The following is a 27562-nucleotide window of genomic DNA, read 5'->3' as shown; positions in this document are numbered from 1 at the left end:
TGAAACGTCCTGTTCGAGGCATCAGCGTCTGAGATCTGTCAAACCCTCATATGCTCTGACTCACTCAACAGACTCTTCCACAGAAGGCCACAATGTCAGTTTAATTTCTCTTTTCGTACAAAACATTTAATAAATATGACTTTCAAAACAAAATATTGTCAAATCAACACAAATAATTCTCAAGTTCATTACACAAAGAGTCAAAAGGGGACAATGTTGCCAAGATCTCAAAAGTGGAACAAATGAGATAACATGTTTGTCTTTTTTTTTTTTTTAAGAGCCTTAATTTAAAGAAAATGCACAGAAAGAAAGACCTAATTCAAAGCAGTGTGATGTGGTTCTACAGTGTGGTCTTCACCTCCTACTGTTCAAGTGTTCATGGTCTAGCTTCTGACAGTACGCTGACTAGAGCAGAAGATTCTGGACACGTTGGTTTGTGTGAAGTGCCATCTGAGTTGGCAGCTTTGGCCATTTAACTTTCTCACAAGTTTGTGGGTTTCTTTATGAGCTTTTAAACATGGTTTTAGTTCCCTTAATAGTTTGTTTATCTGTGGCAAGCAATATGTCTGCCATAACATTGAGACTCGGAGCAGCATTTATCCTTGTTTGGTTTTGTACTCTACCTAACTTGACTTAATTGTAATGTCTTGGCAAGATGGATTCTGTTGAAAGGGATTCTGAAATTATATTTAAAATAATTAAAACAAATGAAAAGAAACATTTCTCTTGGGCGTAAAGTGCCCATACTTTTTCTTCTTTGAAGTTTGGCATTTTTGAAAAAAATAAAATGTCATCCAAAAGAAACAGTAAGCTTCCAAAGCTATCAAAACCTTCGAAATCTAGACATATAAATAAAAAAAGGAATGATATCTTAAGGCTCTTGATTATTAAGTTAATAAATCAAATATACACAATGATTAATACAAAAAAAATGTACATATCTACATGTTCTAGATTGACACTTAAATTCTTCATATTGGCAGCAACTGCTGTCATCGACCCCACCCTCCCAAGAGAAAACAATAATAAATAATAAAGTTTTTCTAATTTTCTGATGGTTGCTGTGGTCTAAATCTGAACAGGCCCTTCCCCAGACTGAGCTAGTGGTACACAAACTATGTAAAGCTAAAAATACTGCACTAAAGCTTCAGATTTTATTCTTACATTTTGCCTAAATAAAATAACACTTAAGACTACTTGAAATAACAGGCACCCCAAAACCAAAATATGGGGGGGGGGAGAGGGTCCAACCAAATGAAAAACAAAACAAAAAAAACGCAATTGAAATGCATGTTGTAGGGGCACAGGAAACTAGTTTAGCTGTGAAATGTGAAACACAGCTCCCAGTTCTTCAGCCAACCAAAGCAACCTACTCCGCCAGTGTAAGCCAGCTTGTCAAAAGTTAAATTAACACAGGGAATCTGTGAACAACAACCACTGGGGGTCAAGAATAGGACAACAGTTAAAGAACACGAATCCCAGAATGTTCCTGCGATTCCCCGACACGAACATCTGCGAGGGCGAGGGGCCTGGTTGCACAGCAACGCGGCTGCCTGCTATACGATGTACTCCATCCTGTTGGAGCTGGGTGTGTTCTCCACGGCCCTGTTGTCCTGCTTGTTAGTCCAGTTTGGGTGTTTGGGGGGAGAGGAGCGGGACAGGGTCGTCTGCTCCTCCTTCTCCACCAGCGTGTACGCCGGCTGCTTGGTGAAGCGTCCCTTCTGCAGCCGTCTGTCCTCCTCGTCCCCCTCAGGGAGGTGCGTCCTTGTTTTGGCGCTGAGGGTGTTTTTGTCCTCGTAGCCCTTGCCCAGCGCCGCCAGGCTGCCATGCTTCTCGATGGGGTTCTTGATCTGGTTGAGCTGCTCGCGGACATTGTTGGTCGTGTTGTCCTCCGTCGCCGCGGTCGACACGTTTCCGTGGCTGCTCTGTTTCCGGCGACGACGCACACACCACAGGAAGACGGAGACGAGGACGAGGATCCACACGACGATGACGACACAGCTGACCAGCGGGATCAGGAAGTCTGGGGACACGAGACAGCCATCACACACTGGGGACACACGCGTACCAGACCCTCTGACTACATAACTGCGTTAATCCTGTTCCACGAGCCTTCGCCAGATCAGTGTCAGTGCTCATGACTGATGGTTTCTGCTGCTGCTGACTGCAGAGCCCCCAGGTCCCTGTCACCTGCAGCACGACCTTCTGACAGAGGAAGGTCAGCCTTCAGCCTGGCTGGCCGACCAGACGGCTGTCACCACGGTGATAAACGGTAGTGTCACTCCCGTTTCCTTAACCACAATCCAGCTTCCCTGACTGGCTGCTGCCCTGACCGGCTGCTGCCCTGACCGGCTGCTGCCCTGACCGGCTGCTGCCCTGACTGCAGTTTCCTGATCTAGACCCTGGCTCTCAGTCAGGTCTGAGAACAGCCCTGAGGTGTGTTCTGAGTCAGTCACAGTAAGAGAGGCCCTCTTATCTCCCTCCCCCCTGCCCCCCCAGGCTGCTCCTACCTGTCTTGCTGGGTCCAGGTCTCTTCTGCACGCGGACCTCAGCGATGGCCGTGATGATGCTGCTGTTCCCGTCCCGCTTGCCCAGGTCGATGAGCCGCTCAGTCAACTCCTTGATGGGGCTCCTGCCGTCTCTCTGCTCCTCCACAGACTGCAGAGCAAACACGCACACACATCACCCCTCTACTCCTCCACAGACTGCAGAGCAAACACAGAGCACACTGCAGCACAGACACTCCGCAGCACAGACACTCTGCAGCACAGACACTCCGCAGCACAGACACTCTGTACCAGCCTGTCATTCTCACACGCTTTCAGTGTTGGTCTTTAGTCCTGCAGCCCTGAGATCCTGCAGAGCTGTGAGCCCGGGCAGGGGGGAGGAGGGGGACTCACCAGGCACACATGGATCTTGTTGCTGGCTGTCGTGGAGGGATCACAGGTCATGGAGACGGAATACTCAGACGAGAGGTTCTTCAACACGTACAGATGCCTCAGCTCCTTACAGACATGCTCAACTGTGAGGCCCTGGACAGAGAGGAGGGAGGGGGGGAGGAGGAGAGGGAGAGATTATTATAAATGTTCAGAGCTGTCCTGTTCCGGAGATTTCCCCCTGAGCTACTCTGGTGGGTTGTGACCACACAGAGGAATGCTTCTCTGTCTCCAGTCACGCTCGTCGGATGGCGTCTGTCTGTCTGTCAGTGTCTGTCTGTCTGGGAGGGGGTGTCTTACCCTGGTCATGGTCTCCTTGTTGAAGGTGAAGGTGATGTTGGAGCAGTTGTCTTGGTAACCGGAGGCGGGGTGGCACCTGAGGGGGGGTGTGGGTGGGCCAGTGTGGGGGGGCCAGCACTCCCCCTGACCCAGGCAGGAGCCCACGAAGCACAGCTCCTCTCTGACCGGCACGCAGCTCTGGCCCGAAGGACAGACACCGCGACCTTTAGCGTTGACCCGGCAGGACTTTGGACCACACCCCATCTGGAGGGAGGGGGAACACAGGGCGTAAGACACAGGCAGGTCAACACACACACACACACCAGCACCAGCTAGACACACACAAGCTACACACACACACACACCCACCCCCAGGCAGGCAGGTCCACCTTTGTCTCTCTGTGGAGGTGACGTACCTTGGTGCAGAGCACCTGGCCGTGGGAGCAGAAGCAGCTGTTACAGTCCTCATCCCAGCGGGTCCCGTCTGCACTGAGTCTGCCGCTAGCAGAGCAAGGTCTTCTCACCGCTACACACACACACACACACAGAGAGACAACCGTCAGCTGGGAGACCTTGTCTCTGTGTGTGTGTGTGTGTGTATATATATACGCACCCTCCTGACAGTGGGTTCCAGTCTTGTTGGGGGGACAGAGGCAGCGGTAGGCGTTGATCTCGTCCAGACAGGTGGAGCCGGGAGCACAAGGGGACGACTGGCACTCGTTTATATCTGACGGGACAACAGAGGTCAGAGGTCAGGACAGGGTCAGGGGTCAAGGCAAGGTCTCGTATACCGCATCTAAAAATCTAACTTCAATCCCATTATCTAATCAGGCAAAAGAAAACCGCGTGTGCCTTTGGAGCGCCGGTTTACACACACACGTTCATGCTTTCCACCCAGCCTCCCCATGCAGCTCCAGAGTCAAGCCCAGCATCATTAGCAGCTAAGCAGGAGCTGAAGGCTGGACTCCAGAACAAAGCGTTCCTGAAGGGAGGAATGCGGCCATCTGAAAGCCTTTAAGAGGGAAAACAATCGCAGTAATCAGTGTCGAAGAGCACGGCTGATTAGCTGTCGGCCAGGCGGGTTTGATTCCCCCTGGGGAAGAACAGCAGAGGCCGGCAGAGTGGCAGGCTAGGCACAGACCCCCCCCCCTACCCCCACCCTCCCGGGGCACAGATGATTGGCCGGCTAGACCTTGATGTGGGTGTGTCCCTAGTCCCAGAGTTCAGCTGGGATCAGGGGAGAGAAAGGGACTAATACTCACTGATCCTGCAGTCTGGACCAGCGAAACCAGGAGAGCACTCACACCGATACCAGTTATCCCCATCCACACACGTGCCACTGTTGTAGCTGCAGGGAGAGAGGGGAGGGGAGGAGGAGAGAGGGGAGGAGAGAGGGGGGAGGGGGAGAGAGGGGAGGGGAGGAGGGAGGGAGGGAGGGTCAGGCTCAGTTCATCATTAGAACACTGCAAGTCAATTATGATCCCTCGACACAGACAGGCATGCTAGCTGCCCTGCTAAACATCACACTGCAGGATTTAACACTGGAATTCCCCTCAAAACAACGGATAATAAATACAAAAAAATGGTCAGGGCAATTTGGCCTATTGGTTTTTTAATGGATTGGTATGAGAGCGTTTCCCAGCATGCTCCAGTGAAGTGTGGTTAACAACAGGAGACCTGAGCCAATCACTGACTGCTCCCTCGGAATGACAGGCAAGGGCGTATCCCTGTGGTTCCCAGCGCACACACACACATACACACACACACACACACGTTGAGACACACACACACACACACACGTAGAGACACACACACACATGTAGAGACACACACACACACACAGACACACACGTAGAGGCCCTTTAGGTGAGACACCAGCACCTTCTTTAGTTCTGCTTGACTTCAGAAAAATGTTTGGCCTCCACTTACCATGGGTGGGGACTGCAGTCGTTGGTATCTGAGAGAGAAACAGACAGAGAGACAGAGAGGGAAATCAAAAGAAAAGCGTGTTATTTTTCACACGCATGTGAGCTGACAGTAGAGCAGGTTGGAGCTTGCGTGTGTGGAGGTGTGTTCTGTTACAGACCTGGGCTCCAGCCTGCCTGATTACTCTGCCTTATTAACGACACCATATTAACTACACCCAGCAAACAAGGCTGCAGCCCATCACCCTGCAAATGACTTCCAGCTTCTCTGCCTCCTCCCCGAGCTCTCCCCCTCCCCTCCCCCAGCTCTCCCCTTCTCCTGCCCCAGCTCTCCACCTCTCCTCCCCCTCTCCTGCCCCTCTCCTCCCCCTCTCCTCCCCCTCTCCTGCCCCAGCTCTCCCCCTCTCCTCCCCCTCTCCTGCCCCTCTCCTCCCCCTCTCCTCCCCCTCCCCTCCCCCAGCTCTCCCCTTCTCCTGCCCCAGCTCTCCACCTCTCCTCCCCCTCTCCTGCCCCTCTCCTCCCCCTCTCCTGCCCCAGCTCTCCACCTCTCCTCCCCCTCCCCTCCCCCAGCTCTCCCCTTCTCCTGCCCCAGCTCTCCCCTTCTCCTCCCCCTCTCCTCCCCCTCTCCTGCCCCTCTCCTGCCCCAGCTCTCCCCTTCTCCTCCACCTCTCCTCCCCCTCTCCTGCCCCTCTCCTCCCCCTCTCCTCCCCCTCTCCTCCCCCTCTCCTGCCCCAGCTCTCCACCTCTCCTGCCCCTCTCCTGCCCCTCTCCTGCCCCTCTCCTGCCCCTCTCCTGCCCCTCTCCTCCCCCTCTCCTCCCCCTCTCCTCCCCCTCTCCTGCCCCTCTCCTGCCCCTCTCCTGCCCCTCTCCTCCCCCTCTCCTCCCCCAGCTCTCCCCCTCTCCTGCCCCTCTCCTGCCCCTCTCCTCCCCCTCTCCTGCCCCTCTCCTGCCCCTCTCCTGCCCCTCTCCTGCCCCTCTCCTGCCCCTCTCCTCCCCCTCTCCTCCCCCAGCTCTCCCCCTCTCCTGCCCCTCTCCTCCCCCTCTCCTCCCCCTCTCCTGCCCCTCTCCTGCCCCTCTCCTGCCCCAGCTCTCCCCCTCTCCTCCCCCTCTCCTCCCCCTCTCCTCCCCCTCTCCTGCCCCAGCTCTCCCCCTCTCCTCCCCAGTCCTGACTACATCTGCTGTGGTTACTGTTGGGGAAGAGGTGTTGTGGAGCGCTGGGATGGTCGAGACGCCAGGGGCAGATAGAGGGCTGCCTGCTGGCAGGACAGGAACGAGACAGAGGAGGGAAGGATAAGTAGGGAGAGATAGAGAGCGTGAGACCGAGGAGAGAAAGACGAGAGGGAAAGAAAGAGTGGGGGGGATAAGGGGAGAGAACATCTGTCTCCACTCTCTTCACCCCCCCCCACCCCTCCTATTGCCAGCCACAGCCTGCAGCGTCCAGTCAGGGTGAAAGGGAGACAGAGAGGGGGAGGGGGGGAGACAAGGAAGGGGAAAGATGAAAGAACAGGAGAAAATTGAGAATGCGATGAAAGAGAGGTAGAGTCAAAGGTAGAGAGACAAAGCTCTGACACACTTTGGGTGTGAACCTCTCCTCCTCATACAGGAGGGCAGGAGGAGAGGGAGAGAGAGGAGGAGAGGGAGAGAGAGGAGAGGGAGAGAGAGGAGGAGAGGGAGAGAGAGGAGGAGAGGAGGAGAGGGAGAGAGAGGAAGAGAGAGACAGAAAATGAGAGAGGAGAGAGGAGTAGAGGAAGTCACAGATATCTCCAGCTACGACCACAGGATCCCAATCCCCCTCCCCCTCCTGCAGTACTCACTCTGGGAGCAGGTTGGGCCCTCCCAGCCCTCCTTGCAGACGCAGGTGAACCAGTCGGCCCTCACCACACACGTACCTCCGTTCTCACACGGGTTGGGGAGGCAGCTAGAGTTCTTGGCTGGAAAGGAGAGAGAGAGGACAGAAGAGAGATGAGAGGAGAGAGAGATGAGGAGAGAGAGAGATGAGAGGAGGAGAGATGAGAGGAGAGAGAGATGAGAGGAGAGAGAGATAAGAGGAGAGAGAGATGAGGAGAGAGAGATGAGATGTGCCCGGGATAATGAAGCATGTCTCTACACCGCAAAGTGTGTGTGTGTGTGCATTTGTATCTGTGTGTGTGTGTGTGTGTTACCTATGTTACAGGTAGCTCCCTCCCAGCCAGGTGAACAGCGACACTGGAAGGTGTCTCCCTCGTCATGACACGTCGCTCCGTTGTTACAGGTGGCCTCATCACACTGGCTCTCACCTGGAGACACACACACACACACACACACACACACACACACACACTTAGTCTTAACACAAACACACGGTTGGGTAATCAGATACACCCACAAGCTCATACCAAGAGCCTGCACAGACACACCCCAGAGGGAGGGAGGGAGGGAGGGAGGGAGGGAGGGAGGGAGGGAGGGAGGGAGGGAGGGAGGGAGGGAGGGAGGGGAGGAGAGGAGGGGAGGAGGGGAAGAGGAGAGGAGGATCTTACGAGAGTGGCAGGTCTTCCCCTTCCAGCCGTTCTTGCAGTCGCAGAAGAAGTCTGTCACCAGGTCCCTACATGTCCCTCCGTTGTGGCAGGGGCTGGTGCTGCAGTCATCGATGTCTGGTGGAGAGAGGAGAGAGGGGTTTACACACACAGAGAGGGTGTTGGGGTGTGGGTGTGGTTTGAGGGTGTAGGTGAGGGTGTGGTTTCAGGGTGTAGGTGAGGGTGTGGTTTCAGGGTGTAGGTGAGGGTGTGGGGGTGTGATTTGAGGGTGTAGGTGAGGGTGTGGTTTGAGGGTGTAGGTGAGGGTGTGGTTTCAGGGTGTAGGTGAGGGTGTGGGGGTGTGATTTGAGGGTGTAGGTGAGGGTGTGGTTTGAGGGTGTAGGTGAGGGTGTGGTTTCAGGGTGTAGGTGAGGGTGTGGGGGTGTGATTTGAGGGTGTAGGTGAGGGTGTGGTTTGAGGGTGTAGGTGAGGGTGTGGTTTCAGGGTGTAGGTGAGGGTGTGATTTGAGGGTGTAGGTGAGGGTGTGGTTTCAGGGTGTAGGTGTGGGTGTGGTTTGAGGGTGTAGGTGAGGGTGTGGTTTCAGGGTGTAGGTGAGGGTGTGGGGGTGTGATTTGAGGGTGTAGGTGAGGGTGTGGTTTGAGGGTGTAGGTGAGGGTGTGGTTTCAGGGTGTAGGTGAGGGTGTGGGGGTGTGATTTGAGGGTGTAGGTGAGGGTGTGGTTTGAGGGTGTAGGTGAGGGTGTGGTTTCAGGGTGTAGGTGAGGGTGTGGGGGTGTGATTTGAGGGTGTAGGTGAGGGTGTGGTTTGAGGGTGTAGGTGAGGGTGTGGTTTCAGGGTGTAGGTGAGGGTGTGGGGATGTGGTTTGAGGGTGTAGGTGAGGGTGTGGTTTGAGGGTGTAGGACAGGCAGAGAGGACGTACTGATCTCACAGTGGTCTCCCTCCCAGCCGTCTCCACAGATACACTGGTACACGCTGATCTTGTCGATACACGTCCCCCCATTACCACACGGGTTGCTCTCACAGTCGTTGATGTCTGGGGAGAAACACAGCGCATTAATCCTGCTGTGCGTGTGTCCGTGTGCGTGTGTCCGTGTGTGCGTGTGTCCGTGTGTGCGTGTGTGTCCGTGTGCGTCTTACTCTCGTGGCAGTAGGTCCCTCTGAAGCCCTCCTGACACTCGCAGCTGAACTGCCCCGCCGCCTGGCTGCGGCACGTTCCGTGGGGCCCGCACACGTTGGAGGAGATGTAGCGCTCGCCCCCCGGCGTGCTGTTGGAAGCCACGGACACCGTGCAGCTGTCAATCACTGTGGAGGGGAGAGGACTCGTCAGGACACGCCCCCAGGACAGAAACAGGAAGTGGTCTTAGCTGATCCTCTCGTGGGCAGAAACAACGAGAGGAACCGTTCTGCTTTCACCCCACGCAAAAATTCCCCTTATCCCCCTGTCTGATCTGGTGAGGGCGGGGCTTCAGACTGCTGGCACCAGGCCAGAGGATCGTAGCCATGCTATCTGGCTCTGTGGTTGGTCTCCTGCGCAGGCAGAATGTGCACAGTCATGCAGGGGAGGAAACGGAGGCAGCCACACCGTTAGGAGCCCACACAGAGCTGCCAGCTCTGTCAGCGACGAGCCACATATCCAGGAGAGAGGAGGGGAGAGAGAGGGGGAGGAGGGAGAGTTGTTGGAAACTCTTGACAGGGGGCACCTTGGACATGAAGACAGAGCATGGAACAGAGTCTCTCTCTCTCTCTCTCTCCCCCTCCCCTCTCTATGTCCCTCCAGCTCCCTCTCTCTCCCCCTCCCCTCTCTATGTCCCTCCCTCCCTCTCTCTCCTGTGGGAAACGTGTGGTCGAGGCTAAAGGCCTAGACTTACTCAGCACACTGGCACGCAACCCAAATAACTTTATAGACGTTCTGACAGAGAGGACAAGGAGAGAGACACAGAGAGGACAAGGAGAGAGAGACTGAGAGACAGAGAGAAAGAGAGACAGAGAGAGACAGAGAGAGAGAGACTGTGTGTCACCTTTGCAGGCAGTGGTGCGACAGTGGTCTTTGAGGTGGGAGCAGTTCTTCCCCTCGTAGTCGTCAGGACAGGAGCAGTAGTAGTCTGAGGCCAGGTTAAAGCAGGCCGCTCCGTTCTGACAGGGCCGGGGGAGGCAATAGTCCACATCCAGCTGGAGAACAACCGGACGGAACACAGGAACTTACAATATGATATGTGACACGGTTTTAGCTACACTAGCCAGAGCGCGGCCCACATGGCTCTCCCTGGAGCGCCTGGGGGTTAGGGTGGGCCTGGGAGGGGGGTGAGGATGGGGGGAAGGGTGGGCCTGGGAGGGGGGTGAGGATGGGGGGAAGGGTGGGCCTGGGAGGGGGGTGAGGATGGGGGGAAGGGTGGGCCTGGGAGGGGGGTGAGGATGGGGGGTAGGGTGGGCCTGGGAGGGGGGTGAGGATGGGGGGAAGGGTGGGCCTGGGAGGGGGGTGAGGGTGGGGGGAAGGGTGGGCCTGGGAGGGGGGTGAGGATGGGGGGAAGGGTGGGCCTGGGAGGGGGGTGAGGATGGGGGGAAGGGTGGGGATGAGGCTCCTCACCTGGCAGAAGGTCCCTGAGAAGCCAGCCAGACAGAGACAGTGGAAGCCGTTGACCTGGTCCTGACAGCGTCCCCCGTTCAGACAGGGGGAGCAGGCACACTCGTCCACGTCCCTCTCACAGTGCTCCCCAGCATAGCCAGGGGGGCACGCACACCGGTAGCTGTTCACCAGGTCCTGCAGGACACACACACACAGTCAGTCAGTCAGAATAGTTACTTGTGAGAGGCGAGAACAGAACAGACAGCAGAGAGCGTTTAGGGAGGAACAGTTTTAAGGAACATTATCACAGCTCCACCATCGCTTCCACACTTTTTCCTGGCACCATCTCAAGACAATAATGTTTGTGGTAATTCAATCTACTGTGGTCAAGGACCTTGTGTTTTCCTCCCTCTCAGAGCGAACTCAGTAGCCCCAGATTTGATTTCATAAAGGAATTCCACAACTGCTCCAGTGTATTGCCTTGGAGAAAGCAGTTTGCAACAGCTATTTATAAAACCACTGTAAGCTCTGAGAGGACAACCAAAAACACACCAACAAGCAGCAGCCACAACAACAACAGCACAGTTTAGTAAACAACAACAATAACAACAGCACAGTTTAGTAAACAAGAACATACCTTGCAGGTTCCTCCATTCTGGCACTGGTCCTTGCAGTCGTTAATATCTAAACAGCAAAACAAAGACGTGTTCTCAATACGGTCCTTAATCACTACATATCCTGTAGTCACACACACACACACACACACACACACACACACACACACACACACACACACACACACACACACACACACACACACACACACACACACACACACACACACACACACACACACACACACACACACACACACACACACACACACACACACACACACACACACACACACACACACACACACACACACACACACACACACACACGTCAGAGGCCCTGTATGAGGTGAACAGCAAAGCACCAACAGCAAGAAAACATGCAGTCCTGTTCTGATTCTGCTGTAGAACTCAACCACAGAATTGGGCAATCCGTGCTGTTCCTACGCCAAACGAAACTAGCGAGGGTTCATTTTCAGCCAGCGCTAATCACCTCAGCCATGGCCACACAGAGGACTAGTGATGATAGAGGAGGATCGTTTACAGTGGAGACAAGGCTGCTCTTGTGCTATTAGCTAGCACCCTACATGCTGGAATTAAGAGTTAGACTGCTCACTGAGGAAAACAGAACGAGAGGGGGGAGGAAAGTGAGAAAGAGTGAGAAGGAAAGAGAGGAGAGAGCGGTAAGGAGGGAGGGACAGAGAAAGAGAGAGGAAGCACACAGCTGTTTCTTTTACAGTTGAAGATCATGGACTCACTGATGTCACAGTTTTGCCCCGTCCAACCAGGGATGCACTCGCAGAAGTATCCACCAATCAGGTTGCGGCAGGAGTTGGCATTGACGCAGGGCTTGCTGTCGCACTCATTGGCATCTGCAGAGAGAGACAGGAGGTTACCTCAGCAAGTAGCAACCAGAGAGAGAGACAGAATAAGGGGGGGAGACAGAAAAAGAGTAGGAGAGAGAGAGGGGGGGAAAGACAGACAGAGAGAGACAGAGAGAGACAGAGGGGGGTGCAGACAGAGAGAGACAAACAGAGAGATGGAGACAGACATAAAGACAGCCAGACAGACAAACAGACAGACAGACATAGAGACAGACAGACAGACAGAGACAGGGCTCACCTATCAGACAGGTCTTGCCCATCCACTGTGGGGGACAGATACACCTGTAGCTGTTGACCAGGTCCTGGCAGGTGCCTCCATGGTTACAGGGGTTTGGAGCACACTCGTTCACATCTGCAACAGGAAACAACATCACCAACCGTGACAGAGGTAGGAGTGGGTGTGTGTGTGAGGAGAACATGTACTGGTGTGTGTGTGTGTGTGTGTGAGAGAGAGAGAGAGAGAGGGAGGAGTCGTACTGGTGCTGCAGGACGGTCCGCTCCAGCCAGGTCTACACTGACACTCGTATCCCTGACTGGTCTCAGAGCAGCTCCCTCCGTTAGAGCAGGGGTCAGACAAACAGGCATGCTCCGCTAGGGGACGAACACACAGGTTTAGACACACACACACACACACACACACACAGACCTTTGAGAGAGGTCACACTATCCTTTTAACACCTCAGAGAGATTTGGGCGAGTCTAGGACCACCCTAACTGCCTCCCTAATCTCTGGGGGCGAGGTGCCCCCCCCCCCCCTCCCCCCCCCTCCTCCCCCGTCTCCCTCTCATTAACTGCCCAGCAGACCACACCACCAGGAAATCATCTTTCATGGTAAGTTGACCCGACCAATGCACCGTGACTGCCCCCCTCCCCCGCCTCATTCTTCTCTAGAGAGGCGGCACGAGATGAGAGGAGAGGCGGGAGACTGAGAGCACGAGAGAGGAGCCCAGTTTACCGCTCTTTGTGTCTGTGTAAAGTCGGAGCGACTCCTAATCCAAGGATAACTGATTGACTAGACCCCAAACTGAGCAGAACTTTAACTGAGCAGAACCCTGACTGAGCAGGAGGAGAGCAGAGCAGCTGAGGGCTGTCTGTGAAGAGGGGAGAGAGGTCTAGGGTACGGGGCCTCCTCTGGCCCTCCTGTCAGGAGAGAAGCCTCCACCTGACATGGCTGCAGTTAAGCTGTCAGCAGCGCGAGGACGAGGGGTCGTCTCTGTGATAAGTGTTCCCAGCAGCAGCAGGCCTGCAGCGTCACGCCCAGCTGGACCGTCTGCAGAGAGGGAAGACCCAGCACCTGGGAGAGCATGCCTCGCCCTGGGGGAAACGGCCGGGGGAAACAGCCGGGGAAACGCCCGGGCCTTGTCCCCCCTCCTGGTGCCCGCCTCAGCCTGGTCACCAAGACCCCCAAGTGACTCTAACCAGGAACAGGTCCTGTGTGGGAGGCAGACACGTACCCCTCTCACAGTTGACTCCAGAGTAGCCCTCGGCACAGGAACACTGGTACTTGTCAGGCCCCGTGTTGCTGCATGTCCCTGCATTCAGACACGGCTGGTGGGTTGCACAGAAGTTCAGATCTGGAAGGAGAGGAGGAGTTCAGGTCTGGGAAGAGAGGAGGAAGAGAGGAGGAGGAAGAGGAGAGGAGAGAGGAGGAGAGGAGAGAGGAGAGGAGGAGGGAGAGAGGAGAGGAGGAGAGGAGGAGAAGAGGAGAGGAGAGAGGAGGAGAGGAGAGAGGAGAGGAGGAGGAGAGGAGAGAGGAGAGGAGGAGGAGAGGAGGAGAGGAGGAGAAGAGGAGAGGAGAGAGGAGGAGAGGAGAGGAGAGAGGAGGAGAGGAGAGGAGGAGGAAGAGAGGAGGAAGAGAGGAGAGAGGAGGAGGAGGAGGAGAGGAGAGAGGAGGAGAGGAGAGGAGGAGGAAGAGAGGAGGAAGAGAGGAGAGAGGAGGAGGAGGAGGAGGAGAGGAGAGGAGGAGGAAGAGAGGAGGAAGAGAGGAGAGAGGAGGAGGAGGAGGAGGAGGAGGAGAGAGGAGGAGAAGAGGGAGATGAAGACAGCGACGTACCCTTGTCACAGAGGTGTCCTCCCCAGTTGGTGTCACAGAGGCACTGCCAGGGTTCCAGGCAGGTACCATGAACACAGCCGGGGTGAGGGATGCACTTGTCACAGTACTGACCCTGCCAGCCATACAGACACCTGAGGGGCACACACACACACACACACACACACACACACACAAGTAATCAAGATGTTATTCTTGCACTTTAGTATTTTTGTTTTGTTCACAGTGCCTGGTAGCTGAGATGTGGTTACTTTGTGATGTGGCTGAGAAATACTTTTCTATGTCTGTTCACACCAGCCGAAACACTCAGAACTATTCTCGCCACACACCTACTGATGCAACCTCTAATCTGGACTACAACTTAATCCATGAAAATGCCCAAGACAAACTCAACAGCTCCAAACCAGGACAGCCATGAGGGAAGGAGGACAGGAAACCAGTGCAACGTTCAAAATCCTCAAAGTCTTCACAACCCTGTCTTTTAAAACCACAAATGAATCTCAAGTGGGTAAAACAAGTTTACACAACAGCTTTTCAACAATACCCAGGCGAGAACTATTTCAGCGCTCCACCAACGGAAAACAAAACCGTATATTACGGTTCCAATGGGACCTTTAGCCTGGCTAACATTAGCATGCGGCTAGACACTGTGTGTCACAACACTGGGGCTGGCGGGCTGGAGGTGCCGCACCAGGGACCGGGCCTGCCCAGGGACCGGGCCTGCCCAGGGACCGGGCCTGCCCAGGGACCGGGCCTGCCCAGGGCATCCTCTCCACAGCGCTGAGCTGACGCTGTGGTCCACCCCAGTATGACATCACAGGGCCGTTCTTAAAGAGTGTTTAGCCTCCCTAGGAGAAGCAGACCAGTATGACATCACAGGGGCAGACCAGCGCTCACGACCCCAACAGACTGTCTGGAGGAGGGAGGGAGGGAGGGTCCTCTGCCTGTCTGGTTTGAACCGTTTCCAACCAGTTTCGATCGAGCGGGTGGATAAGAGGGCTTTGACAGATGTGTCCAGGGGGAGGGGGTGTCCACCAGCTGGTGAGCATGTCCTGACTCTGGGTCAGAGTCCTGGGGTCTGCCTGTGTCCCCTGCCTGCACCTCCTCCCGCTGTCACGCAGTCACACAGTCACAAAGCTCTATCATGGGAAAACAGCTCGCTGGGTAAATATGGAGTGGCTGAAGTTTGTCTAGTTAATCTACTGGCAGAGAGGATCAAAACAAAGGCAGGAACCCTGCGAAGGAGACGGCGGTGTGGCCACACCTGCAGAGAGCAGGGTTCCAGGCAGTTAAGCCATCGGTTAACAGACACGCCAACTTCCAGAAGAAAGCTGCTCATGTCGCAGCCTGAGAAAACAACACAGTTGACTTAAAGAACAAACCTGATCAGCAAAGTGCTTGGAGCACAGCCAAACCACAACACAGACCGCTGGGTCTTGTCATGTAAGACGACAGGAGGAGGAGGAAAGAGAGGAGAAGAGCGGAGGAGAATGAGGAGGAAGCGAGGAAGAGGAAGAGGAAGAGGAGAGAAGTTGGGGAGGAGAAAGAGAAGGAAGAGCTGTTTAGTGACCAGCTCAGAGCAGCTCAAAGGGCCCTGATCACACGGTTTCCCCTTCAGGCTGCGTTCATAAACAGCATTAGGAAACCATTAGCTACACAAACACAGCGCTTTGCGGCTTGTCCAAGATTAACACACGCCCGACTAGAAGCCTGCCTGGTCAGAGAAAGAAGCAGGGCCCCTCCTCCTCCTCCTCCCTCCAGAAGGCTGGTCTCAGGACTGAGGAGAGACCTGGTTCTGATTGGTCTCTTGGCCAGAAGGGAAGCAACACAGACACAGACAGGCGTATCAGGCCCCCTCTCCCAACACGACAGAGAACACCCAGCACCACAGGCCTCTGGCTGGCAACGCCAGCTCGCCCTGGCAGCTACTCTTCCAACTCATAAAGAAATGGCGTCTTTCGGAACCCTAAATCACAGTCGTACTCTCGATAGACGGTAAAGACAGTTCAGAGGAGGATAACACTTACTTGCAGTCTCCCGGCTCCTTACAGGACCCGTGTTCAGTGCTGCAGCCTTGTCGACAGATAGCTGGCCGTGGAGGAGAGAGTAAAGACAGGAGAGAGAAAGAGCAGATGAGATTAGCAGGTTTTAACTGTCTGAACATCAGATCTCTTGGCACAGCTTATAGGTCAGCTCCAGGGTTTCTAAACCCCCTCACCCCCTGACATGCCCCCTCCCCCTTCCCCCTCTCCCCAGAGCCCCGCACCCCACCCCACCCCCAGGCCCCGCCCCCAGGCCCCGCCCCCCGTCAGTGTACCTGTGTTGCAGTCTAGCCCGGCCCAGCCCTCCAGACACGTCTTGTTCCCGTTGTAGTCGCAGGTGTAGTGTCCAAAGAACTCGTCGCGAGGTCGGCAGAACTTGTTGCAGCCGAAGCCATAGTAGTGCTCGTCACAGCTGACTCGGACGTGGTACTCGAGCTGGCCAATGGGGCCGTTGTGGGTGAGCTTCTGCCAGTTGAAGCTGGGGTTGATCATGCCTGAGTGGTAACCCTTCTCAATCACCTGCATGTCTGTTTCAAGACGGCAGAGGGTTAACACGAGGGTCATTTTCACATCTACCACAGCACTTATGATGATGGAGTTAATTTATCATCGTAGTCTTTAGTATTATTGCGTACTGGGAAAGGCAACCACTTTTTTTCTTTGTTTTTAAGGACATTTTACATCTAACATTTCATAACACAATACCTTGCAGAAAACCACGTATATTAAATTTAAATGCATGCACACACATACACACTTTATTGTGTGTCGTTAAGAAAGACAGAGCAGAACAGGAGGAAACTGTGAGAGGAAATGTGGGAGAAAAAATGTAAGCTTGTCTCGTGGCCTCTCCTTTTTCTCACGCTCTCCCTCTGGCTTTCTCTCTCTTGCCTCAGCTGAGAGCTGGTCTCCCAGGTTTACAGCTTCAGGGTATTGCTGCCCTCACATGCTGCCCTCTCCGTCTCCCTGAGCAAGGCCCCAGCCACAGGCTGCAGAAACGACAGCCAGAAGAGCCCCAGGCCACAGCCAGAAGAGCCCCAGGCCCCAGCCAGAAGAGCCCCAGGCCACAGCCAGAAGAGCCCCAGGCCACAGTCACTGGTGGGAAACCTGCCAGCGCCCAGTACGCACTTCTCCACAGTTCCTCACGCACGTGACAAGAACCTAACCCTTAGTTTTAGAGTGACGATTACAATAGTTGGTCCTCCCCCCTCGCTCCTCTCCCCCTCGCTCCTCTCCCCCCCTCGCTCCTCTCCCCCCTCGCTCCTCCCCCCCCACGCTCCTCTCACTCCTTCTCCCCTCTCAGAGAGAGCCTACTACCAGTCCAGGCGATGTCATAGTGAATCAGGACGGTGAGAGGGTCTGGCTGTAATGAGCTTCACTTGCAGAGCAAACACAGAGAAATGCTGCGCAAACAGAGAGAAACTAACCTCCAAGCAGTAGGCACACACACACACACACACAGACAGACAGACACACACACACAGAGCAGATACTCCGTTACCTTCAACCTATATACGCACACGCACACACGCACACACACACACACGCACACACGCACACACACACACACACACACACACACACACACACACACTCCAACTTATGCTCTCACGCACATTCCATTCCCTACCCGGTGTCTAAATATTCCCTGAAGACAATGAAGAAGAAGAAGAAGTAAACATTATCAGACATAGCGCTCTTCCAGGCCCCCAAACCCAAACCCCCCCCCTCCAGCTCTCCTCTAACTCCCCCTCCAGCTCTCCTCTAACCCCCCCTCCAGCTCTCCTCCACCAGGTTAGATGTGTGGAGCACATGCTGAAATCACAGCGTCCGGCCACATTTCACAACACTCTGGAATCCAGAGTTTAGCCGCAGCATTTCTCTACTGGGTATGAGCTTGCAGCCAGTCTGCAGTGGCACATCCTTGCTACTTGCTGCGTGGGGATCCAGGCCCCTCTGGGGGATCCAGGCCCACATGGGGGCTGGGCATCAATCACACCCTGGAGCTTTAAAGCTGGCAGACACACGGGCCAGAGGCCAGAGTCAGGGGGGGACAGACACAGAGATTTATAACACACAGAGCGTTGGCCTTTTCCAAGAACAAACTAAACTGATCTGGAAGTGAACGCTACCTGAGAGTGCAGAAGTAACAAGTTGGGAAAAAACGATATACATCTATTTTCGAAAAAAGTTTATTTCTAAAGGTTGAAAAGATCTTTTTGAAAAAAAACGTAGAAAAAAATGTATTCTAACGGTTCTAAAATATATATATTTTTAAATGTTAGACAAAAAAAACGTTTGGACATATCATTGATGGGGACCTTAATGTACGCTACTGTGCTCTACTTTATTATGCTCTGTTTTGGGATTCCTTGTTTTCCCTCTCCCCTCTTCTCCTCTCACTGTAAGTGTGAGAAAAAACATGGGAAATATGTGTTACAAAAAAAAAAAAAATGAGAAACTTTGAACCCTAATTCCTAGTAATCCTCTTAAAATAAAAAAAATGAATGACAGGGGAAAAAAAACTATGTGTTATTCAATGTCAGGGTTCAAATGGTGTCACTGTGCAGAAATCTGCTACCTTTGGTCTGTGTCAACTGTTGGGAGAATGGATACAGCCTTTGTGACCCTCATGCCAACAGGCTAGGCTACCCAGGTGGAGTTCATGCTAACAGGCTAGGCTAGCCCTGTGGACCTTATGCTAATCATGCTAAAAAACCAGGCTAGCTCAGCTGGGCTCATCCAACTCCAGTACAATCAGGAGGCTTTTTACACCTGGGCCCTAACAGCTCTCTGGGGGACAGCAAACAAGAGACAGGGCCTGGGCCCCACTGACCCCAGACCTGCTAAGACGAGCACAGAGAGGTGCAGAATATCTTCCACTGGGGTCTCCACCGTATAGCCAACATGACCACCGACCATCTGGAGTCCCAGAAGCTCACAACCAGGGTGAAGGTGTAGCCCTGGCAGTATTGAAAGTATTCCTCCACGTTCTGGTCTCTACTCTGAAAACCTCTAATGTGAAGCTATGGTCATATATTCACCGCATGATAATGACAGAGAGGCTGTAATGGTTTGCTTCCTCCTAACCCTCCCAGGCACTGACCAGCCTGATGACAAGCAGAGCAGCTCTGTAACATATAGCTACAGCTGGGGTAATGTTTCAGTCCCTTGGCTGGCTGGCTGGCTGGCTGGATCCAGGTTGTGGATGAGCCTCGTGCTTCCTGTCTGTGTGACAGTGAGGCAGTGTAACCCTCCCCCAGGCTGGTAGCACCTGCCATCAGTCATCAGACTAATGAAAACATTTTCATAAGGGCAGCATGGGGCCCTCACGACCCCCTCTGCCCCAAGTCTATCTAGACATACCCCTCTCTTTCTCCTCATACTCCCCCCCCCCATACACACCCTCACACACACACACACACACACAGTTTACTACTGTACTCCCTTCTGCTTCCTCTTCCCTGTCCTGTCACACGCACCTGTCAACACACTCCCTGCGCGCGCACACACACACACACACACACACACACACACACACACACACACACACACACACACACACACACACACACACACACACACACACACACACACACACACACACACACACACACACACACACACACACACACACACACACACACACACACACACACACACACACACACACACACACACACACACACACTCCCCAGGCTGTGTGGGAGGGGGCAGGCGGTTCAGGAAAAATAAACTTCCATTCTTGGCCTCCAACACACTAACCCCCAAAGGTTAACATGAGAGAGGGGGGGGGGAGAGAGAGAGAGAGAGAGAGTTAATGAGATGGAGTGAAGGGGGAGAGAGAGAGAGAGAGAGTTAATGAGATGGAGTGAAGGGGGAGAGAGAGAGAGAGAGGACTACAGCAGGAAAAGAAAGAAACAGACAGGAAGACAGATACTCACCACTGGTGTTGTTATTGAAGTCCAAGGCTTCCACTATTAACGTGTACGACCTCTGAGGAAGACAAGGAGAGACATAGTTACCATGGTTACCCACCAGAACTACAACACCCACCCTGCAAGGCTACTGAACACAGATAGCAACGCTCATGTGATGGTCAATGCAAGATACAGGGACCGTCCCTACATCCCAATGAAAGGAGCCAGTTGTCTCTTTTCAGGCAAAGGTCTGGACACACACAACCCTCCGCACACCCACACACTTCACACCGTGTCCTATGCCTGTGTGTCATTCATCTCAAACAAGATGTAATCCAGAGCCTGGTATTGGTAGATGTTACAACAATAGTGCCTCTGATCTGATTAAGAGGGGCTAAGTAGCTAGTTGTTCCAGGGACTTCAGGGATTAGAGCCGTGCAGACCAGGGTCTGATCTGGTCTGGTCTGACGCCCCCTGGTAAGAGGCCGTCTGCCTCTGGACAGTGAGACAGGGCAGGACCAGAGAGGCAGGGCTGGGACAGAGGCAGGGTTGGGGCACTGAGACAGGGCTGAAGCAGAAAGGCAGGGCTGGGACAGAGAGTCAGGGCTGGGAGTCTGGGACAGTGGACCAGATTGAGAAACAAAGAGACACAGAGATTGAGAGACAAAGAGAGACAGAAAGGGCAAAGAGGCAGGGCTAGGGCAGGGAGGCAGAGCTGGGGCAGGGAGGCAGGGCTGGGGCAGTGAGGCAGGGCTGGGGCAGTGAGGCAGGGCTGGGGCAGGGAGGCGTATACAGCCTCCCTATGATGTCTGAATGAGACGACAAGAAGTGTGAGAAAGAGAGGGAGAGGAAGGAGAGACAAAGAGAGAGAGAAACAAAGAGATACAAGCGAGAGAGAGAGACAAAGAGAGACAAAGAGATACAAGTGAGAGAGAGAGACAAAGAGATACAAGTGAGAGAGAGAGACAGAGAGACAAAGAGATACAAGTGAGAGAGAGAGACAAAGAGAGACAAACAGATACAAGTGAGAGAGAGAGACAAAGAGATACAAGTGAGAGAGAGAGACAGAGAGACAAAGAGATACAAGTGAGAGAGAGAGACAGAGAGACAAAGAGATACAAGCGAGAGAGAGCTCTGAGAGGCCAGCTGAGTGTGTCCCTCATTCAGATCTCTGGAAGAGCAGTCGTCATTTCAGCACTCCTCAAACACTTTGTCTGGCTAAGGGTTAGCATGGCTCACACCGGTATCCCCTTACACACCTCCCTATGCCACAGTCCTGGACTCCTGGACACAGTGTGTGTGTGTGTGTGTGTGTGTGTGTGTGTGTGTGAAAACTACTTACAAAGCTCAAGCAGCCACCAGCAGCACGTACTTGTTACATTGACACTCCTTCCTGGCAGCGTAGCCTGAAGGCATTTTAGAATGCCTATGTCACAGCTTAGCCAGCTCTCTCTACTGAAATGACCCAACGGCCACCAATCACTAGTCCCCCTCAGACTAAACACTCCTGCTCTGGGGACTAAACGTATAAAAAGCTTAACAACCACTCAGTCCTGCACCTCTCAAGGCTTAGGATACCGTGCCTCAGTCGTCAGAAGACTGGTGTTCATTTCGTCAGTCAACAATCTGATCCGCTTCCAACGATTATGTAAACACCACTCGTATAAAAGCATACTTCAACATGTTGGAGAGTGGTGGACTTCAATAACTACCCAACTTGATCTCAGATGGTCCTCTGTTCTACGCTGTTGGGTAAACGATCCCCCAGTGACCACAGCAGTATATTCGCGGCTGGTTCACCCCCCAATGATCAAAGCCAAGACTTCACCTGAAAACCTGGTTTGGGTGTCTTGATCCAAGCAACCCAATTGTTGCCAATTTAGCAACTTTGGCACTATATTTTGCAACTTTCCCCTTTCCTAGCGACAACAAAATCTTATCGACGCTAGCGTCGAATCTGAAGACTTTCCGCCACTTTGACAATCTCCCTTTTCGTTGAGCAGCAGCTAAATAACCTTTTACTGATTTGAGGATGACATCCCGTTTGTCTTTCTTTGTGGGCTAGCGTTGCCAGTGTTTATAAAAGTAGGCTATTTGTATTTCACTTCTGTGTTGTAAAAGCCGCTACAACAACACAGAAGTACATCTACACATCTAAAAGGTTGACATCATATATGAGAGCCAATAGCGACTTCTGGTGAGATTTTTTGCAACACTGTTAGCTAGCAACCTCGCAGCTTGTACTGATCTCCTCGCCAAAACCCTCACACTCAAGACAACAAAAACCCAACGTTCACAGGCAACCGATGAACAAATGTGAAAAAAGCCTGCAATGACTAATGGCAGAACATGCCATTAAACAAAACGTTTTCATCACAATAACCATTTCTGAATGGCCAGTTCTGTGAACATAAAACAGTGTATGCTTTTTATCAGCAAAGCGTTTGTCATGACATGCCGAGAGTTTGCACACATTCCAGTGTGTTTCGAAACATCCACTTTAAACCCACTTATCACTTGAGTCTTGATCAAAAAATGAGTTCCATACCTCTTCCTCTTCTTGTGCATTACACTATGGCACTTGCATATTTCTTCCAGAAAGTGAGATACTACATACCCCCGCTCCTAACACCCCATAACTCTCCTGGTTATCAGCTAGAATACCTACAGCCGCCAGCTTCACTTTTCCCAGGCTCACAGCTGACTTCTCTTTGACCTACACTCACCACACAGTACCCAAACACACAGGGCACAGACACACTCACCACACAGTACCCAAACACACACAGGGCACAGACACACTCACCACACAGTACCCAAACACACAGGGCACAGACACACTCACCACACAGTACCCAAACACACAGGGCATAGACACACTCACCACACAGTACCCAAACACACACAGGGCACAGACACACACACAGGACACAGACACACACTCAGGGCACACACACACACACAGGCCACAGACACACACACACACAGGGCACAGACACACTCAGGGCACACACACACACACACACGGGCCCAACTCTAACACAAGCAGCCGTGTGTCTCCCTATCTGCAGACTGGCCAGACAACACGTCTGATAAAATAGCTCAAATCAGCCTATCAGAGCTGAACCCTGAAGAAGAAAAGTCTACTCAGGGCGATGACTTCACGCCCTACCTTACACAAGCATGGGAATACTCCTTCGGAATGAAATGACTTAATACAATCGTTTTCTAAAACCTCAAGGCTTGGGCATTCTTTAGATGCCTGTCACTTATATACAACAGTCTAGTTCTACAGTTTGAGGACGAACAGGCTAGGCCCGCTACGGGCTTCGAGAGGAGTCGAAACTCTGTCTGGTCCTTTCTGAGGACAAAAAACAATGGATGAACAAGTAGGTTAAGTTGACCGAGACTGTATCTGTTACAATAAGCCACAAACAACAGTATCAAGCCCAGCTGATCTGGCTAATCACCAAACTACTAAAGTACACACACACACCCTGTTTACCATAAAACTCAGGCCGTGTCACGAAAATTAAACTTTCACAATCGTCTTCAAAGGCGGCACAGGGACTGCCTTGATGGAAGGAACAGGGGTGTTTGCCGTGAGATCTTTATCGAAACAGGAGTTGGAGATAGGAGCACGAGATCCATGCTAACCCTCGACGGTGATTTTCTCTGGACACTTGAGGAGGTGATAAGGACGAACCAACTCAGATAACAGGCACACCTCTCTGGCCAGCCAACGCAGCAGCACTCCAGCTTTCTAATCCCCATCAGTCACACCACATCACAGCCCAGCCCAAGGGTCCAGAATAAACTGGGGTTTTACTCTGTCAGACGTCGTAACACTGGAATCTTCCCTGGACTGTTTACTGGCTCTGTGAGGCCCAGGGTGGTTACAACACCTGACAGGTCACCTTCTCTGACAACACACACATTTACATGGGTATCTCCCTGGGAATGCATAACAAAAATCATTAATTATTGAATCTTACCATCAAATAACACAACTAACAGGACGAGAAACTAAAGCACTCAGAGAAAAAGAGAAAAAAAAAAAAAAAAAACTTTCTTTCCCTTGAGTTCTTTGCACTTAACTGCCACATCAGAGCAGACTATATAAAGTAAACATGTCATTACTCCACCAGCTGCCACCTAGCAGTGCTTTCTCTCAAGGTCGGCTGTGACACGCTCACCTGACCCCCCCAACCCCAACCCCCCTGCCCCCGACCTCTCCTGCTAGTCATCAATCACGCTGATGCCTGGAGCACTGCACAGCCCATGAGAAACACGGAGGTAGAGAAAGAAGGGAGGGACAAACTAAAAAAGACTCCCTATTTAGAGAAAACCACAGAACATGACTGAGAGAAACAGATCTGGGGTTAGAAACCCAGGGGTGGTTGAAGTGTGGCTGAGAACAGAGTAAAAGGGAGAGGAAGAGGGAAGACAAGAGATAAGACCTTAAAGGGAGAGGAAGAGAGGAAAGATGAGAGATAAGATAAAAGGAAGATAAGAGACACGCTAGGCGAGGGCAGATCGATGTGAGAGCCCTGCCAGAGGTGTAGTGGTGTCTCTACGCAGGTACAGAGCTCCTCACAGATTTGGGAACAACCGTAAACCCTCCTCCGGCAAGGACATCTCGCCGTTTACCCTCCTAAAACAGTGAGAGACATCAATCCACGTAGAGCTAACCAGCAAACCTTGTTCAAATAAATGTTATTTTCCCAGTGATTCATTGTGTAAATTAGTGTTTGACCACAGAGAGCAATGAACCTCCCGTCATCCTATCATGAGTGGCATCTCTGGAGCACTCTTTCATCACTGTCTTTAACCCGACTTGGCTTTTGATCCCTCATTTCTGCGTTGGGGGGGGGGGGTACACATGGGTATGTACTGTCCTGCCTCTGTCCCTGCCCCTGCCTCTGCCCCTGCCCCTGCCCTGCCCCTGCCCCTGCCCCTGCCCCTGCCCCTGCCCCTGCCCCTGCCTTGACCCTGCCTCGGCCCCTGCCTCTCTGGTCAGAGTGAGTGAGTGTTGTGAGAGGGCTAGGCCACACAGAGCAGGAAGGGCAGGCTGCGTCTGAGAGCAGAGCTCATCCCTGCTGGCTCATCCCTGCTTCCTGTTGCCTGCTCTGCCATTATATATGGACAGGCTCCATTATGCTCTGTAATCCTCAGTGTAGTCACAGAGGGCACACTATTGTCCCTGCTTGATAAGCTGAGAGAGCCTGCCTCTGTCTGGGGAGCAGGAGTACGGCTGGGTACTGTGATGTTTATAGTCTACAGTGCATCACAACTGTGTCCTCCAGGACCAGGCACAGTGTTCTCCAGCCTGTCTGGCTGCTGTCCTACCTGGTCAGAGCACATGTGTTGGAGCCTCATTAAGTGCAGCGGTTGCTGTGGGTGGCAAGGTTAAAGACATGAAATGCCTGTTCTCCAACCGAGCGTGACTTACACAAAGCCCGGAGGCCAGGACAAGAGGCCAGGACAAGAGGCCAGGACAAGAGGCCAGGACAAGAGGCCAGGACAAGAGGCCAGGACAAGAGGCCATGATAAGAGGCCAGGTCCAGGCAGCACAGGAGAGGGGATGCCAAAACCAGAGAACCTTTATGAACCAGTAGCACCCTACAGCCCCATCACCATCTGTCCACAACAGCCAATCACTTTTTGCTAAGTACAGCGTGATGGGACCAGCCAGTCCTGGGTAATTGTTAATGCGCACTGAAGTAGGCCTACAGCACGAGAAGAGGAAGAGAGGACCGCAGTTCTTCTGTACAGTAGACCTATTATGAACCTCGCTAACGACCGGAGTTCCCCTCGGGTACAGTGACACAGTCTGATGTACCAGACATCAGAGACACGCATCTCTAAAGACGATAAATTTAGCCCTGCAGCTTGAATAGAACTAACACAAGTCCGTGGTTGTAAATGGTGCGTAATTGGCATTTATCATGCAGTCTAGCCAGTCCTCATACATTCTCAGATTGCAAACCGTACACTGAGATTTGCTGCTTAAACATCCGACGTCAACGGGTTTTTTTTCACCCAGAAATTATCAGCCGTGTGCAGGCAACTACGATTTTGAAGAGGGACTTTCATTCAGGTTGAGTTTAAAAATAGACAATAATGTAAATTGGAACCATGCATGCCAAAGGATGTGCGTTTCATCCATCAACCACGCAGAGAGAACTTCGGTAGAATAGACAAGCTCGGGGTGAATCAGTACGTTCCTGTGTCCAGTTGCTCTGAATTCGACCATTAAAAAGACTCCCGGCCTATTACACAGTGCATTCCCCAAGAAGAACTACCACTTTACGTGCCAAATTGTAGAGCTACGATTTTTAGAAAGGAGAACCCCCACTGTGTAATTATGTATATGATAGCCCGTACTGAATTAGACGTTACCCTCATTTGTTGTCTGCAGAATACTTGCACACCTGGACAGCATGGGTGGTTCATGGCCCATTACTACAAGAGATGTTTTCTCTCGTTGTTTTACGTGGGGGCATTTATTCTGTCTCAAACTTTCCGTAAACAAGCAAGAACGAAGATAATGCACCGTTATCTACGAGTTGCAAGTAGGCATATACAAGGTCAATAGAATTCCCAAAATCGAATAGAATCGACTGAGTAATTCATCTTCGTTTGTCCAACCATGCAATTTGGACTTCAAACTCAACAAAAACATGTCACCGTCTAATTCCACTCCCCGCACCTGGGTAACTAGCTAATGAGGGAGACACGGGGGTAGTGCTCAGAGCACCGTACAAGCTTGGTTATCCCTTGCGGTTTCAACAATGCGACCCTCAATATGTTTTCTCTTGCCATTTCAACGGAAGATTGTCAGTAATGGCAATAAATACAACAGCTTTAACGTTTCCAAGGAAGCACGTGGCAAGGCTTTTTTTACGATGTTATACTGCATTTTGAACGCGCTCTTTGATAGTTTTTAAGCGCAGTGTCTACTGTCTAGTATAGAACTGATCTTACCGGCCAGGCGAAACTGAACGGCAAAACTATCCTGGATCTTTCATTCCTCGCTGTACTCTTCAAAGAAAATGTATTCCCTCCCAATACGGGCGTAGATCCAGTTCCAAAACTGCACGGCCCGGCAGCGGACACTCTGGACTGGTATTCCTTCAGGCACACTTTGAAAAAGGTATCACATTCATCCCTCGTGCATTTTCGATCCGCCGTGTTCCGAGACCCGTCGCAGCATTGGCCGTTAAGCAACTCTCCATTCAGGTTTTGCATCGATATGATCTGCAATTCGAATTGCCCCGATGCATCCGACACCTGTTGGAAAACAAATCAAACCTTCAATAAAAGAAAAAATAAACGGAGCAAAGTATTACCAGGAATTAACTACACATTAACAACATAACAGCCAACGAGAAAAACAGCCAGTGCATCCGCAAAATAAAAGTTTCAATGCATGGCCAAATGGATATCTGGTTTCAGAGGGCATCCTGGAGATTGTAGTGAAATATCCTCCGGAGTTTTACACGTACCTTGATGAGAAAGCTAAGTAAAAAAGCATGAAGGCTGATAACGGCAACGGCCAAACTCCGTCTCAAAATCATGCCTCCGCTCTGGTGTTGCCGCTAGCTTTGAAATCAGTTGTCTGGCCGACTCACGGCACTAATGTTCTCCTCCGATTTAAACATGCACCAGTAGAGAAAGGCACTTTCTCAACTGAGCACAGATTTCCTATGCATAGGAGACAGTTTCCTATAATGTCCTTAGTTTACAGCGAAGTTTCTTCCTGTTTTTATCCTTCCTTTGCACTTCAGTACAACAAAAAGTCTACGCGCTAGCCATACGCGTGCTGTGTCCACGAC

At 52.4% G+C, this 27562-nt stretch overlaps 1 protein-coding gene across 1 annotated transcript; it reads right to left on the bottom strand.

The window, feature by feature from the left end:
* Positions 1–75: 75 nt before the first annotated feature.
* Positions 76–27562, bottom strand: jag1b (jagged canonical Notch ligand 1b). The gene is made up of 26 exons (XM_084709288.1): positions 27233–27562; positions 26712–27017; positions 19749–19800; positions 16080–16331; positions 15790–15850; positions 13766–13896; positions 13167–13286; positions 12190–12303; positions 11951–12064; positions 11587–11700; positions 10852–10898; positions 10236–10409; positions 9670–9820; positions 8789–8953; positions 8571–8684; positions 7657–7770; positions 7303–7416; positions 6955–7071; positions 5145–5172; positions 4478–4563; positions 3829–3942; positions 3632–3741; positions 3237–3479; positions 2901–3032; positions 2511–2658; positions 76–2023 (listed from the first exon to the last, which is right to left on the bottom strand). The coding sequence occupies exons 1-26, from the start codon at positions 27302–27304 to the stop codon at positions 1557–1559; spliced, it is 3660 nt and encodes a 1219-aa protein (XP_084565414.1). The 5' UTR covers positions 27305–27562; the 3' UTR covers positions 76–1556.

Source organism: Hypomesus nipponensis, chromosome 11, assembly GCF_054491055.1.
Source record: "Hypomesus nipponensis isolate SF chromosome 11, ASM5449105v1, whole genome shotgun sequence".
Classification (NCBI taxonomy): Eukaryota; Metazoa; Chordata; class Actinopteri; order Osmeriformes; family Osmeridae; genus Hypomesus; species Hypomesus nipponensis.
The sequence above is the reverse complement of the archived record's forward strand: the minus strand, read 5'-3'. Positions and strand labels throughout refer to the sequence as shown.